Source organism: Coregonus lavaretus (assembly GCF_964263955.1).
Source record: "Coregonus lavaretus genome assembly, chromosome: 15".
Lineage (NCBI taxonomy): Eukaryota > Metazoa > Chordata > Actinopteri > Salmoniformes > Salmonidae > Coregonus > Coregonus lavaretus.
The window spans coordinates 45,756,161-45,772,937 of NC_140002.1; the positions used below are offsets into that span (position 1 = coordinate 45,756,161).

Genomic DNA, 16,777 nt, shown 5'->3' on the forward strand with positions numbered 1-16,777 from the left:
CCCACTTCCTTCATCTATCCGGACTGACTTGCTGCACCCTGGTATAAGCTACGACCCTGTGAGGGCCCTGGGAGACCCCATCCTCAAAACGGTGACCAGCAGTTACACCCTGCTCACGACCAGTCCTGGCTGCTATCATCATGCAGGTTTTGTACCCTAGCATACGAAGCAATTCTCTACCCTCACCCGGATGCGAGGGTGAGAGAAGGGAAAAAAATTATGAAAAAAGGAAGGAAGATAGGCCCGAAAAGAGTGCCAGCCAGCGTTCGCTCTATGCTGCTCACGGGCTCGTAGCTCCCCTCGGACTGCCACGCAGATGAAATATCAGCCCGCGCAGAGAAGCACGAGATTGAACTTCACTCGACTTTCTATAGTTTTCCCCTTTAGTTAACACTATCAACGCTTCGCTCTGCTGTGGGAATTTTGGCTCGAACCAATGCAATATTAGGCACTTTCAATGTAACATACCGAAACAAAATGAACTATGCAAAGCTAAGAGATTTTCTTGTAGGCAGAGTGCATTGGAGTAGGATTCTATTGCGTTGACATGCACGACTCAAAGCCAATTTATGCTTGATCCGAAAATGTGGTCGGAGGCGCTGTATGGATGGTGTGACACAATTGTGAAACCTCCAGAGGCACGCAAAGGCCAAATTGAGCTCTGAACCGCATCGCTGTGCGCCTCTCAAATGTTTTAACATGATTGGTTGATGGTAGGTGAGGGTGGGAGGTCCTGTTTAAACACAAACTCACTTCCTAGTCAACTTTCTTCACAACAGCTCTGCGCAAATAGCCATTGCCATATATGGATCTGTGCCATTCACTTTGAATTGGACAGCATGAGTTGTCGTGAGTAGATGCGCTTGTTTTGAGATCAAAGCGAGAGCTGCATGTAGCCAGCTGTGCACATTTGTTCATATTCATTGCTAGTTAGTGAGTTATTAGCCTAGTTATAGCACATTTCTATTCAACAATGGCGGACTGGTCCTACAAGAGCACAGAATGTGTGCCTTTCTAGCCATCTTTGAAAAGCAGGTCAGGTAAAGAGCTTTTTTTATGTCTTAAATGGGCAGTGTTGTATTTTGAGACGGTCTTGAATAAGCTAAGTAGTCAATAGGCAGAGGGTAGCATAATTTGTCTGATTCTCTGTAATAATGGTATGGCCTACTTGGCCACTGTTAAAACTGTAACTTAAAGCGGGTACAGCCTCAGTGTTCACAGTAAACGCGCGCCGGAAGTTTCACAGAATTTTCACAATGTTCAAGTTTGCACTCAGCAGACCTGAAATTTGCTCAGTGCCAGAAAGAATTAGAGGGAATATTGGTTCCAGCCCCCTTAGGCACGTTCTCTGTTTTACAGTTGATGTGTTTTCTTGGAAAAGGGGTATGACTAAACAGATCGTTCCTTCCAACACTCTGTTTTCCAGGGTGCTATGCTCCTAAAAATGCAGGACTTTTTTGGACGGAGAAAAGGTTTGTTAAGGTCCTCTAGCTGCTTTCTCGGCCTGCCAAGGCCCTGAAAGTAATACAGTTTATCCAAACTGTTATGTCACTTCTAGGAGGGGGGGGGCACGTCACTTACTCCCAGTCTCTAAGCCTTTAGCACATCCTGGGTCGTGTCTATTGTGCTTAAGATCCTTTCACAGCAGCTACTAGCCGCTGAGAAGCGTGGAGGTGTAATATTCCTCCGTCTTTTGCTTTACTACTACCCTTGGCATCCCTAAAGCGAGTGTGTCTTGACAACTCTCTACCAGCCACTGTTCACTGTCGCAGTCTGCCCCAAGGTTTTTCAGGTTAATGTACATAACCCCACCCTTGGCCCAGCTTCTCGTTGTCGCACCTTGGAGCATATGTCTTTTCGCCTGTCGCCTTCCCCAGAAGGACGTCCCTGTTGTTGTCCAGTACGCGCGTTGCACATGTACTTGGATTGAACGAGTTTGCCAAAAGGTACCTAAAGACTCTCAGACTATGAAACATAAGATTCTCTGGTCTGATGAAACCAAGATTGAACTCTTTGGCCTGAATGCCAAGCGTCACGTCTGGAGGAAACCTGGCACCATCCCTACGGTGAAGCATGGTGGTGGCAGCATCATGCTGTGGGGTATGTTCTTCAGAGGTAGGGAGACTAGTCAGTACAGAGAGATCCTTGATGAAAACCTGCTCCAGAGCGCTCAGGACCTCAGACTGGGTTGAAGGTTTACCTTCCAACAGGACAACGACCCTAAGCACGCAGCCAAGACAACGCAGGAATGGCTTCGGGACAAGTCTCTGAATGTCCTTGAGTGGCCCAGCCAGAGCCCGGACTTGAACCCGATCAAACATCTCTGGAGAGACCTGAAAATAGCTGTGCAGCAACGCTCCCCATCCAAACTGACAGAGCTTGAGAGGATCTGCAGAGAAGAATGGGAGAAACTGCCCAAATACAGGTGTGGCAAGCTTGTAGACTCAATGCTGTAAGCGCTGCCAAAGGTGCTTAAACAAAGTACTGAGTAAAGGGTCTGAATACTTATGTAAATGTGATATTTCCGTTTAAAAATATATATAAATTAGCAGACATTTCTAAAAACCTGTTTTTTGTTTGTCATTATGGGGTATTGTGTGTAGATTGATTTGCGAAAAAAACAACAACAATTTAATCAATTTTAGAAGAAGGCTGTAACGTAACAAGATGTGGAAAAGTCAAGGGCTCTGAATACTTTCCTAAGGCACTGTAGGTCGCTGAAAATGACTGTCCATAAAAAAAAAACAGCACACAGGGTAGGAATTTCATGTTTTGCTCATCAGTCAACAGACCTGAAATTATAAAATGAGACAACATAACTACCCACATGTTAATTTTGTTGAAGTTGCCCCTTAAGGTTTGGGTTAAGGTTTAAAACAAACAAACAAAAATAAAACATTTGTGCCTAGCACTGGGATATGAGCCGTAGTTCCATATATCCATATCCATGGAAAGCAGTGGTGTAAAGTACTAAAGTAAAAATACTTTGAGTACTACTTAATACGTTTTTTGGGGTATCTGTACTTTACTTTACTATTTATATTTTTGACTACATTTACTTTTACTCCACTACATTCCTAATGAAAATAATGAACTTTTTACTTCATACATTTTCCCTGACACCTAAAAGTTCTTGTTACATTTAGAATGCTCAAGCAGGATAGAATTATGGCACCTAACAATATAACGCTTTGTCATCCCTACTGCCTCTGATCTGGCGGACTCAGGAAACACAAATACTGTGTTTGTAAATTATGTCTGAGTGTTGGAGTGTGCCCCTGTCTGTCAATAATTAAAAATAAGACGAAAATCGTGCCGTCTGGTTTGCTTAATATAAGGAATTTGATGTATAGCATTTACTTTTACTTTGTACTTTTACTCAAGTATGACAATTGAGTACTTTTTCTACCACTGTACTTAAGTACATTTCAAACCAGATACTTTTAGACTTTTACTCAAGTAGTATTTTACTGGGTAACTTTCACTTTTACTTGAGTCATTTTTTGTTAAGGTATCTTTACTTTTACTCAAGTATGACAATTGAGTACTTTTTCCACCACTGATGGAAAGTTGCAATAAGAAGGGGGAGAAGGGTGAAGAAAGGTTGTGTAGTATAGATTAAACTGAATGTGAGCAATTCAGGAGACACCCATCTCATTGTTGTATTATGAATCATGTTGTGAGTGAGTAAACATGGAAGAATTTCACTGTTGTAAACCAAAATGGATATTCCTGTGCCTCATTTGGATAATCATTCTATTGTTGTTCATTCCAAGAGTCAGTAACTGTGTGTGTGTGTGTGTGTGTGTGTGTGTGTATCCATGCAGAATCCTGTGGTCTGGTACATCTGGGTTGATGTACAGAGGGGTGTCTCAGCCTAGCTCAGCCTCAGTCCACATGGTTGTTTTGGGAAATTCCCTGGTTGGTTGGTGGGTGGGAGTTTTGTTTTCTGTCGCCTGTCTTGTTTTGGTCTTTCTCTCTGTTCCCTGTGTCCTGCTGCATCACAACAAGTTGTTACTATAGCGTGCTGGGAAGATCTTGGCTAGACAAACAGTGTGTGTGTGCATGTGTGTATGAGTTTGTGTATGTGACAGAGACAGACAGACGGTGTGTCTAATCTGTCTGTCTGTCAGTCCTGGTAATCTGACCCTGTTCTCTTCTGTAATGGTACAGGCTGTGTGTTTCGGTAGGAGAGGGACAGACAGACTACAGAGGGCCAGAAAGAGTAGCCGGGTTCCTATAGGAGTCGGCAAGACTATTTTCTTTAAGAAGAACAAGGTTGGGTTGTTTATGCTGGGTCATTGATGCTGGGTTATTGAGATATGACCCAGCAGGTCAGAGAAGTAGATTGGAGGAGTGGCTTGGTAGGGGTGTGGCTTTAAGATAGTTATTTTTGGACGGCCGTGAGAGTAAAGTCATTCTGGTTAATCTGTTCTGTTAGATTGTTATCACATGTTAAGGTTAAAAACTGACCGTTTTTTTTTGTTTTAATTAGGCTTACACAACTGTAGGAGTTCCTTAAAGCCTATGCAAATCCCAATGTTGGGATAGTTACCACTTTTAAACAATATGTAAATACTAATGTTATTAATATTATTTTTGAATATGTAATATTCAAACATATTTAATGACATTTGCAGTGTACCAACTTAACATGATAAACAAGAATGACATTTACTCTCACAGATGGTGAAAAATAACCTATGGATTACATTTTACATTTTAGTCATTTAGCAGACGCTCTTATCCAGAGCGACTTACAGTTTTAGTGAGTGCATACATTTTTCTTACATTAAAAAAGACCCAGCATCAAAGTGAATACAACCCAATTAATGGTTAAATTAACCCATGTTTGGGTAATCTCAACAGCCAAACATGTTGGGTTATTCACCCAACCCAACTGTCTGGGTCAAAATAACCCAGCATGTGTTCTGTCTAATATTTAGCCAGAGCTGGGTTACTAAATAAGTCAAATTGGGTAGATTTTAACACAGCCTTTTTTTCTGCTGTTTACTAAAACAAAACAAAGAGAATGGTGGTCACATAGAGTGTGTGTGTGTGTGTGTGTGTGTTTGATTTTACTATCCTTGTGGGGACCAGAAGTCATCACAAGGATAGTAAAACAAGGAATATTCGGACAAGTGGGGACATTTTGCTGGTCCCCACAAGAAAAAAGGCTTAGGGTTTAGGTTTAGGGTTACAATTAGGGTTAGGGTTACAATTAGGGTTAGGAGTTAGGGTCAGGGATTTGGGGTTAAGGTTAGGGTTAAGGTTAGGTTAGGGTTTAGAAGAAATAGGATTTTGAATGGGAATCAATTGTTTGGCCCCCACAAGGATAGTAAAACAAATGTGTTTGTGTGTGTGTACATTTAAGCCTCCTGGTAAATGCCTCGCTAGGTTTCAACAGGTGAGGATCTTCAGTCTTCATGGCTTAGTTACCATGGTTCCCAAACTCAACAACCACTGTATTGATCATCCTCTTCAAGCTCTTACTCCATACTTTCTTCAACTCAACCCATTCACACAAACACAAACACAAACACACACACACACACACACACACACACACACACACACACACACACACACACACACACACACACACACACACACACACACACACACACACCCTAAACCTAACCCCTAAGCTTAAAATTGCCTTTGTCCTCAAAAGGGAGGATTTTCTTTGTTTTACTATCCTTGTGGGGACATTTGGGGATTTCAAGTACCCACAAGGATAGAAGAACAAGTACACACACACACACGCGCGACAGTACAGGGACAAAGTGGAGTTCCAATTCAATGGCTCAGACACATACAGTATCAGTCAAAACTTTGGACACACCTACTCTTTCAAGGTTTTTCTTTATTTTTACTATTTTCTACATTGTAGAATAATAGTGAAGATGTCAAAACTGTGAAATAACACATATGGAATCATGTAGTAACCAAAAAAGTGTTAAACAAATGAAAATATATTTTAGATTTTAGATTCTTCAAAGTAGCCACCCTTTGCCTTGATGACAGCTTTGCACACTCTTGGCATTCTCTCAACCAGCTTCACCTGGAATGCGTTTCCAACATATGCTGAGCACTTGCTGAGCACTGCTTTTCCTTCACTCTGTGGTCCAACTCATCCCAAACCATCTCAGTTGGGTTGAGGTCGGGTGATTGTGGAGGCCAGGTCATCTGATGCAGCACTCCATCACTCTCCTTCTTGGTAAAATAGCCCTTACACAGCCTGGAGGTGTGTTGGGTCATTGTCCTGTTGAAAAACAAATGATAAGCGCAAACCAGATGGGAAGGCGTATTGCTGCACAATGCTGTGGTAGCCATGCTGGTTAAGCGTGCCTTGAATTCTAAATAAATCACAGACAGTGTCACCAGCAAAGCACCATCACACCTCCTCCTCCATGCTTCATGGTGGGAACCACACATGCGGAGATCATCCGTTCACCTACTCTGCGTCTCACAAAGACACAGCGGTTGGAACCAAAAATCTCACATTTGGACTCCAGACCAAAGGACAGATTTCCTCCGGTCTAATGTCCATTGCTCGTGTTTCTTGGCCCAAGCAAGTCTCTTCTTATTATTGGTGTCCTTTAGTAGTGGTTTCTTTGCAGCAATTCAACCATGAATGCCTGATTCACATAGTCTCCTCTGAACAGTTGATGTTGAGATGTGTCTGTTATTTGAACTCTGTGAAGCATTTATTTGGGCTGCAATCTGAGGTGCAGTTAACTCTAATTAACTTACTCTCTGCAGCAGAGGTAACTCTGGGTCTTCCTTTCCTGTGGCGGTCCTCATGAGAGCCAGTTTCATCATAGCGCTTGATGGTTTTTGTGACTGCACTTTCAAAGTTCTTGACATTTTCCGTATTGACTGACCTTCATGTCTTAAAGTAATGATGGACTGTCATTTCTCTTTGCTTATTTGAGCTGTTCTTGCCATAATATGGACTTGGTCTTTTTCCAAATAGGGCTACCTTCTGTATACCACCCCTACCATGTCACAACACAACTGATTGGCTCAAACGCGTTAAGAAGGAAAGAAATTCCACAAATTAACTTATAACAAGGCACACTTGTTAATTGAAATGCATTCCAGGTGACTACCTCATGAAGCTGGTTGAGAGAATGCTAAGAGTGTGCAAAGCTGTCATCAAGGCAAAGGGTGGCTACTTTGAAGAATCTCAAATATAAAATATATTTTGGTTACTACATGATTCCACATGTGTTATTTCATAGTTTTGATGTCTTCACCATTATTCCACAATGTAGAAAATAGTAAAAATAAAGAAAAATAAGGAATCAGTAGGTGTGTCCAAACTTTTGACTGGTACTGTATGTGGCAGGAAAATCACAGATTATAAAGGGAAAAGCAGCCACGTCGCGGACACCGGACGAGCTAAACATCTTCTTCTCCCGCTTCGAGGAAAACAACATTGAGCTGCCAATGCGGGCCACCGACGCTCTTGAGGACTGTGTGCTCTCGTTCTCTGTGGCTGACGAGAGTAAATCATGTTAACCCTCGCAAGGTTTCCTGCTCAGACGTCATCCCAATCTGCATCCTCAGAGCATGTGCAGACCAGCTGGCTGGAGTGTTTAGGGAAAGGGGGATACTAGTCAGTTGTACAACTGAATGCATTCAACTGAAATGTGTCTTTCGCATTTAACCCAACCCCTCTGAACCATAGAGGTGCGAAGGGCTGCTTTAATCGACATCCACATCTTCAGCGCCCGGGAAACAGTGGGTTAACTGCCGTGCTCAGGGGCAGAACGACTTATTTTTATCATGTCAGCTCTGGGATTCTAGCCAGCAACCTTTCGGTTACTGGCCCAATGCCCCTACCCGCCAGGCTACCTGCCGCTACGGACATATTACATTTCTTCATATCCCAGTCTGTTGTCCCCACTTGCTTCAAGATGTCCATCATTGTTCCTGTACCCAAGAGAGCGGAGGTAACTGAACTAAATGACTATTGCCCTGTAGCACTCACTTCTGTCATCATTAAGTGCTTTGAGTGGCTAGTTAAGGACAATATCACCTCCACCTTACCCGAGATCCTTACCTAGATCCACTAGAATTTGCATATCGCCCCAACAGATCCACGGACGACGCAATCGCCATTGCACTCCACGCTACCCTATCCCACCTGAACAAGAGAAATACCTATGTAAGAATGCTGTTCATCGACTACAGCTCCGCCTTCAACACCATAGTGCCCTCCAAGCTCATCACTAAGCTCAGGGCTCTGGGTCTGAACCCCTCCCTGTGCAACTGGGTCCTGGACTTCCTGACGGGCCGCCCCCAAGTTGTGAAGGTAGTCAACAACACCTCCGCCACGCTGATCCTCAACACGGGGGCCACACAGGGTTCCATGTTCAGCCCCCTCCTGTACTCCCTGTTCACCGATGACTGCTTGGCCATGCACGTCTCCAACTCAATCATCAAGTTTGCTGACGACACAACAGTGGTAGGCCTGATTACCAACAATGATGAGACAGCCTACAGGGAGGAGTTGAAAGCCCTGGCGGAGTGGTGCCAGGAAAATAACCTCTCCCTCAACGTTAACAAAACGAAGGAGCTGATTGTGTACTACAGGAGACAGCAGAGAGATCATGCCCCTATCCACATCGATGGGGCCGCAGTGGAGATGGTCAGAAGCTCCTCGTGTGCACATCACTGACAACATGAAATGGTCCCTTCACACAGACAGCATGGCAACAGTGCCTATTCAACCTCAGGAGGCTGAAGAAATTTGGCTTGGCCCCTAAGACCCTCACAAACTTCTACAGATGCACCATTTAGAGCATCCTTTCGGGCTGTATCACCGCCTGGTACGGCAATTGCACCGTCCGTCACCGCAAGGCTCTCCAGAGGGTGGTGCGGTCAGCCCAACGCATCAACGGGGGCACACTGCCTGCCCTCCAGGACATCTACAGCACCCGGGAAGGCCAAGAAGATCATCAAGGACCTCAGCCACCCGAGCCACGGCCTGTTCAGCCCACTACCATCTAGAAGGCGGAGATAGTACAGGTGCATCAAATCTGGGACTGAGAGAGAGAGAGCTTCTCTCTCCAGGCCATCAGACTGTTAAACAGTTACCAATCGCTGGCCATCGCCCAGTACCCTGCCCTGAACCTTAGTCACTGTTCTAGCCGGCTACCACCCAGTACTCTATCCTGCACCTTAGAGACTGCTACCCTATGTATATAGTCATTGAACACTGGTAACTTTAATAATGTTTACATACTGTTTCACCCACTTACACTGTATGTATATACTGTATTATAGTCATGGCTCATCCTATATAAACTATATAAAAATCCAAATAACTTCACAGATCTTCATTGTAAAAGGTTTAAACACAGTTTCCCATGCTTGTTCAATGAACCATAACAATTAATGAACATGCACCTGTGGAACAGTCGTTAAGACACTAACAGCTTACAGACGGTAGGCAATTAAGGTCACAGTTATGAAAACTTAGGACACTAAAGAGGCCTTTCTACTGACTCTGAAAAACACCAAAAGAAAGATGCCCAGGGTCCCTGCTCATCTGCGTGAACGTGCCTTAGGCATGCTGCAAGGAGGCATGAGGACTGCAGATGTAGCCAGGGCAATAAATAAATTGTCCGTACTGTGAGACGCCTAAGACAGCGCTACAGGGAAACAGGACGGACAGCTGATTGTCCTCGCAGTGGCAGACCACGTGTAACAACACCTGCACAGGATCGGTACATCCGAACATCACACCTGCGGGACAGGTACAGGATGGCAACAACAACTGCCCGAGTTACACCAGGAACGCACAATCCCTCCATTAGTGTCCAGACTGTCCGCAATAGGCTGAGAGAGGCTGGACTGAGGGCTTGTAGGCCTGTTGTAAGGCAGGTCCTCACCAGACATCACCGGCAACAACGTCGCCTATGGGCACAAACCCACCGTCGCTTGACCAGACAGGACTGGCAAAAAGTGCTCTTCACTGACGAGTCGCAGTTTTGTCTCACCAGGGGTGATGGTCGGATTCGCGTTTATCGTCGAAGGAATGAGCATTACACCGAGGCCTGTACTCTGGAGCGGGATTGATTTGGAGGTGGAGAGTCCGTCATGGTCTGGGGCGGTGTGTCACAGCATCATCGGACTGAGCTTGTTGTCATTGCAGGCAATCTCAACGCTGTGCGTTACAGGGAAGACATCCGCCTCCCTCACGTGGTACCCTTCCTGCAGGCTCATCCTGACATGACCCTCCATGAGGAGGAGATGCACTGCAGTACTTAATACAGCTGGTGGCCACACCAGATACTGACTGTTACTTTTGATTTTGACCCCCCCTTTGTTCAGGGACACATTATTCCATTTCTGTAAGTCACATGTCTGTGGAACTTGTTCAGTTTATGTCTCAGTTGTTGAATCTTGTTATATTCATACAATTATTTACACATGTTAAGTTTGCTGAAAATAAACGCAGTTGACAGTGAGAGGACGTTTCTTTTTTTGCTGAGTTTAAATATATATATATTTTTTGGGGGGGGGATTATGTGTGTATTGTTTATTTTTATTTTGTATTGATAGGTATTACTGCACTGTTGGAGCTAGACATATAAGCATTTCGCTGCACCTGCGATAACATCTGCAAAACTTTGATTTGATTTGACTCACACACACACACACACACAGAGGAGAAGTGAGTCATGTGGATAAAGTGTTACTCAAACTCCCTTCGAGTAGATCCAGGCTAATCAGATCTTGCCTCACAAAACCCACTGGCCTAGCCAAGTTGGGTCTCTTGTGACTGGAAAACATGCACCCCGAGATTTGGTTCTGGGTGGTGAGATTATACAGTACATACAGCTATGTGGTTGTGAATTATAACTTATCTGACTGTCAGCTACAGTAGTTAAATTATATGTCAGTTATATTCTTCATACCTGTTTTCTTGACAGAGGAATGGTTTGGGTGGGGAACTATTTCCATTTACTGAGCTCTTCAAACTATTTCCCTGGGTGTCTTTTGTAACACAGCCCGGCCCTCCTTTAAAAACGAAAGAAAACCTTTAAAAAAAAACATTATTTCCCTCCCTTTGTACTTTCTCTCTCGCTGCTCTTTTCTCTCTGTTTGATGGTGAAGGTGGTTAGGGTGTGTGTGTTTGTATGTGTGTGTGTGTGTGTGTGTTTGTATGTGTGTGTGTGTGTGTGATTATGTGTGTGTGTGTGTGCGTGCCCGTGTGTGTGAGGGGGAGTTGATAGATGGGCGGTAAAGGGTTGTACAGGTGAAACAGGGTGGAGCCCTACAGGAAACGTGTTATTAAGAGCAATTGTGAAGAGGATTACAACCATTGGTTGTGTGTGTGTGGTGTGTGTTGTGACTGAAATGTTGAAGAAAACACTCCTCTCTATTTTGTTCCTTTTTAAATCACACTGCAAGGCTGGCACTAGCACCTCCATCTCTGGCTCAGAGTACACACCTCAAAGACCTGCACATCTTTGTAGATTGTAAACAAGGTTATAGTCAGGGTGGAGGGCTACAGGGATCCTTTACTGATTTTGGTATCAAACCATCTCAGGTCCCAAACCATACTTAAAGTGTATTAAAGGCCCACTGCACAGAGCCCTGTCCTGCAACCTGGGATGGTTTGTCATACTGGGACTGTGAGTGATGATGCGGGTAGAGCTAGAGTCCCGTGTAGCTAAGTTGGTAGAGCATGGTGTTTGCAACGCCAGGGTTGTGGGTTCGTTTCCCACGGGGGACCAGTATGAAAAAAATAAAATATATAAAATGTATGCACTCAGTCGCTTTGGATAAGAGCGTCTGCTAAATGACTAAAAATGTAAAAATGTTGAGTAAAGGGTGCAATAAGTCCAAGTAACATATTGGATAAGTTTACATTTTAACTCTACAATCTACTCAAAAGGCAAGGCACTCTGGGAAATATTTGACTAAGGGTTTACACTAAGCAGTGTGTTAATTTAATACTGTTCCGGTGTCTATATGGGTTCACAGACTCAACACTTTCAGTTTTGATTTAACAGTCAGTGTTAATTATATATATTTTTTTAACACTGGAGAATGTGTTGTGTACCATTAACAGTATGGCTGTGTGCAGGATGCCAAATATTTACAGAAATGTTTGAATGATACCACCACATCCTGACCCTTCTGCCCACATGTCCCTCTCTCCCTCCTTCCCTCCCCCACCAGAGAGGGGGCTCTGCCAACAGAGGTCTCCTCAGGGTGTGAGTGGAAAAAGCTGGCTAGACTAAATATCATTACGGAGGATGTGTGTGTGTGTACATGCAGCGCAGAGCAGGGTACTGTCTGTCTGTCTGTTAATTTTGATTTCACGCTGCACCTCCTCCTCCTCATATGAAAATATTACAAATGAGTTTTCCCCTTCAAGCCCAATAGGTCATGTCTCCTCTATGTAGCTCCTATTGAGCAGCTGGGACTGTGGCATACTTTATGCTGTCTCTGGTTGAAGTGCCCCCTCAAACACACACTGACACATCACACCATCAACTGTTTCATGGGGAGATTAGGTCAGGTTAGATATTATATTGTAATGGAAGAATACTGGGGAGGAAAACAAACTTGCACCACCATTGGAAATCAGAGGACAGACCTTATTTGAGCAATTCCTTTAAGCAATATACAGTATATCCTAAAACGTTTAAAGACACAGAAAGCCTGAATGGTGTTATTACATATGTCTATTATTATGTTAAATCAAAACTCTCTCCCTCCCCCTCTCTCTCCTCCAGAACTCCATCCGCCACAACCTGTCCCTCCACAGTCGTTTTGTTCGTGTGCAGAACGAGGGGACAGGGAAGAGCTCCTGGTGGATGCTGAACCCAGAGGGAGGGAAGAGCGGGAAGTCCCCCCGACGTAGAGCTGCCTCCATGGACAACAACAGCAAGTTCACCAAGAGCAGAGGAAGGGCTGCCAAGAAGAAGGTAGGAAGGAGCAGAATGGAGACTGTCTATCATTAGCTTAATTTTAGCACCTCTACAGTGTCTGCTTGTCAATACGGAAGAGTGAATAACACAGACCACACTAAAATGGTGATCTCTACTGTTGTATTGTTATCACATGTTAAGCTTGAACACTGACAGTTTTGTAGCTTTAATGAGGCTTACACAACTGTATGAGTTCCTTAAAGCCTATGCAAATTCCAGTGTTGGGATGTTTACCACTTAATGTTTTTATTTAATTTAACCTTTATTTTTATTGATTTAATTTACCTTTATTTAACCAGGCAAGTCAATTAAGAACAAATTCTTATTTACAATGATGGCCTGGCAAGAGACAAAAAACAATGTGAGACAAAACGGACAACACAGACGGAAGACACTGGCAACAGCACAAATACAACAGCAAATACACAGGGAATGTGTGTGTGTGTGTGTGTGTGTGTGTGTGTGTGTGTGTGGTGTGTGAAGTATATCAACATGCTTCCTTCAAGAAGGCAAACGCAAACTACTGACATCGGGTGACAACTAGAAACAACTACGTCTCAACAACCTGTCATCTGTTTATCCTTTGGAGTCCAAAAACCGAGGGCTGAGTAATGAAAGGACCTTATTCCATGCTCGGCTCTAATTTTCGGGACTCTTAGCATTAAACGAGATTGAGAGCTGAGGTTGTAGGTGTTTTCATTTTGAGCTAGAAGAGAGGATATCTGTAGATAGAATTGCAGTTTTCCTAAAATGGCCATATAAATAAGAATGTACCAGTGTTTGAGCCTGCGTGTTGCTTGTGATGTCCACCCGACAGCACTGTAGAGATCACAATGGTGAGTTAGACATCTCTGATTGGTGACAAAACAAAGGGCTTCATGATACACAGAGTCAAGAGCCTTCAGTGTAGAGCTTGAGGCTTGTACATAAATAGTATCACCATAGTCCAACACAGAAAGAGAGAAGTGCAACGAATCAACAATTTTCTGGCGGCAAAGGAAAAACAAGCTTTGTGCCAGTAATAAGAATCAATGCAGCTTGAGTTTCCCAACAATGTAGTTTCGCTACATGGGTGGTGAAGCTCAGCTTCTCATCCAACCAAACTCCCATATATTTGTGCGTTTTGACTTGCTCTATAGAATGTCCTTCCAAGGTAGTAATTACATGGTTTTCAGAGTGTTTAGTATTGGAAAATACCATGTATTTATATATATATATATATATATATATATATATATATATATATATATATATATATATATATATATATATACAGCTGTGGAAAAAATTAAGAGACCACTGCAAATTTTTCTTAAATCAGCATCTCTACATGTATGACAGCCATTCCATTCCAGTGTCTGTTGAATTCCAACACAAGCACACCTCATTCTACTGAATTAGGTACTGATTAGGTGTTCACATGAACCAAATCTTATTTAACGAGATAAAGTATAAAAAACCACTGCTGTGGTCATCACTATCCTCTTGCAATAGGACCAGCTGGATGGCAAAAACAGTGCTAATAGTACCTCAAAAGTAATATTAATTAAAAAATAACTATTGACCATGCCAAAAGAGTTGAAAAGGAAAGTTTGAGTGAGGAAAAAAAGGGGTCAATTCTGGCTTTACTGGCAGAGGGATACAGTGAGCGTCAGGTTGCTTCCATCCTTCAAATGTCTAAGACGGCGGTTCATAAGAACAAGGTCAAGCAGCAGACATTGGGGACAACACAGCTACAGACCAGCAGAGGGTGAAAACCACTCTCTACTGACCGGGATGACCGCCAACTCATTCGAATGTCACTCAACAACCGTAGGATGACATCAAGTGACCTACAAAAAGAATGGCAAACAGCAGCTGGAGTGAAGTGCATGGCGAGGACAGTTCGAAACAGGCTCCTAGGGGCAGGGCTGCAGTCGTGCAAAGCTAGAAAAAAGCCCTTCATCAATGAGAAGCAAAGAAGAGCCAGGCTGAGGTTTGCAAAAGACCATAAGGATTGGACCATAGAGGACTGAAGTAAGGTCATCTTCTCTGATGAGTCCAATTTTCAGCTTTGCCCAACACCTGGTCGTCTAATGGTTAGACGGAGACCTGGAGAGGCCTACAAGCCACAGTGTCTCGCACCAACTCAGAAATTTGGTGGAGGATCGGTGATGATCTGGGGGTGCTTCAGCAAGGCTGGAATCGGGCAGATTTGTCTTTGTGAAGGACACATGAATCAAGCCACGTACAAGGTTGTCCTGGAAGAATACTTGCTTCTTTTTGCTCTGACATTGTTCCCCAACTCTGAGGATTGGTTTTTCCAGCAGGACAATGCCACACAGCCAGATCAATCAAGGTGTGGATGGAGGACCACCAGCTCAAGACCCTGTCATGGCCAGCCCAATCTCCAGACCTGAACCCCATTGAAAACTTCTGGAATGTGATCAAGAGGAAGATGGATGGTCACAAGCCATCAAACAAAGCCGAGCTACTTGAATTTCTGCGCCAGGAGTGGCATAAAGTCACCCAACATCAATGTGAAAGACTGGTGGAGAGCATGCCAAGACGCATGAAAGCTGTGATTGAAAATCAGGGTTATTCCACCAAATATTGATTTCTGAACTCTAAAAAAAAACATTACTATTGTGTTGTTTAAAAATGAACATGAACTTATTTTCTTTGCATTATTCGTGGTCTGACAACACTGCATCTTTTTTGTTATTTTGACCAGTTGTCATTTTCTGCAAATAAATGCTCTAAATGACAATCTTTTTATTTGGAATTTGGGGGAAATGTTGTCAGTAGATTATAAAATAAAAGAAAAATGTTATTTTTACCCAAACACATACCTATAAATAGGAAACCAGAGAAACTGATAATTTTGCAGTGGTCTCTTAATTTTTTCCACAGCTGTATACAGTGGGGAAAAAAAGTATTTAGTCAGCCACCAATTGTGCAAGTTCTCCCACTTAAAAAAATGAGAGAGGCCTGTAATTTTCATCATAGGTACACGTCAACTATGACAGACAAATTGAGAGAAAAAAATTCCAGAAAATCACATTGTAGGATTTTTTATGAATTTATTTGCAAATTATGGTGGAAAATAAGTATTTGGTCACCTACAAACAAGCAAGATTTCTGGCTCTCACAGACCTGTAACTTCTTCTTTAAGAGGCTCCTCTGTCCTCCACTCGTTACCTGTATTAATGGCACCTGTTTGAACTTGCTATCAGTATAAAAGACACCTGTCCACAACCTCAAACAGTCACACTCCAAACTCCACTATGGCCAAGACCAAAGAGCTGTCAAAGGACACCAGAAACAAAATTGTAGACCTGCACCAAGCTGGGAAGACTGAATCTGCAATAGGTAAGCAGCTTGGTTTGAAGAAATCAACTGTGGGAGCAATTATTAGGAAATGGAAGACATACAAGACCACTGATAATCTCCCTCGATCTGGGGCTCCACGCAAGATCTCACCCTGTGGGGTCAAAATGATCACAAGAACGGTGAGCAAAAATCCCAGAACCACACGGGGGGACCTAGTGAATGACCTGCAGAGAGCTGGGACCAAAGTAACAAAGCCTACCATCAGTAACACACTACGCCGCCAGGGACTCAAATCCTGCAGTGCCAGACGTGTCCCCCTGCTTAAGCCAGTACATGTCCAGGCCCGTCTGAAGTTTGCTAGAGCGCATTTGGATGATCCAGAAGAGGATTGGGAGAATGTCATATGGTCAGATGAAACCAAAATATAACTTTTTGGTAAAAACTCAACTCGTCGTGTTTGGAGGACAAAGAATGCTGAGTTGCATCCAAAGAACAATATACAGTGG

General features: G+C 43.4%; 1 protein-coding gene across 1 annotated transcript in view; it reads left to right on the forward strand.

The window, feature by feature from the left end:
- The window catches only part of LOC311142727 (forkhead box protein O1-A-like), an 83,874-nt gene that overhangs the window by 58,868 nt on the left and 8,229 nt on the right, over positions 1–16,777 (forward strand). The window contains exon 2 of the mRNA XM_084178386.1: positions 12,765–12,956. Coding sequence (XP_084034512.1) covers positions 12,765–12,956 — 192 coding nt within the window. The remainder of the gene's footprint in view (positions 1–12,764; positions 12,957–16,777) is intronic.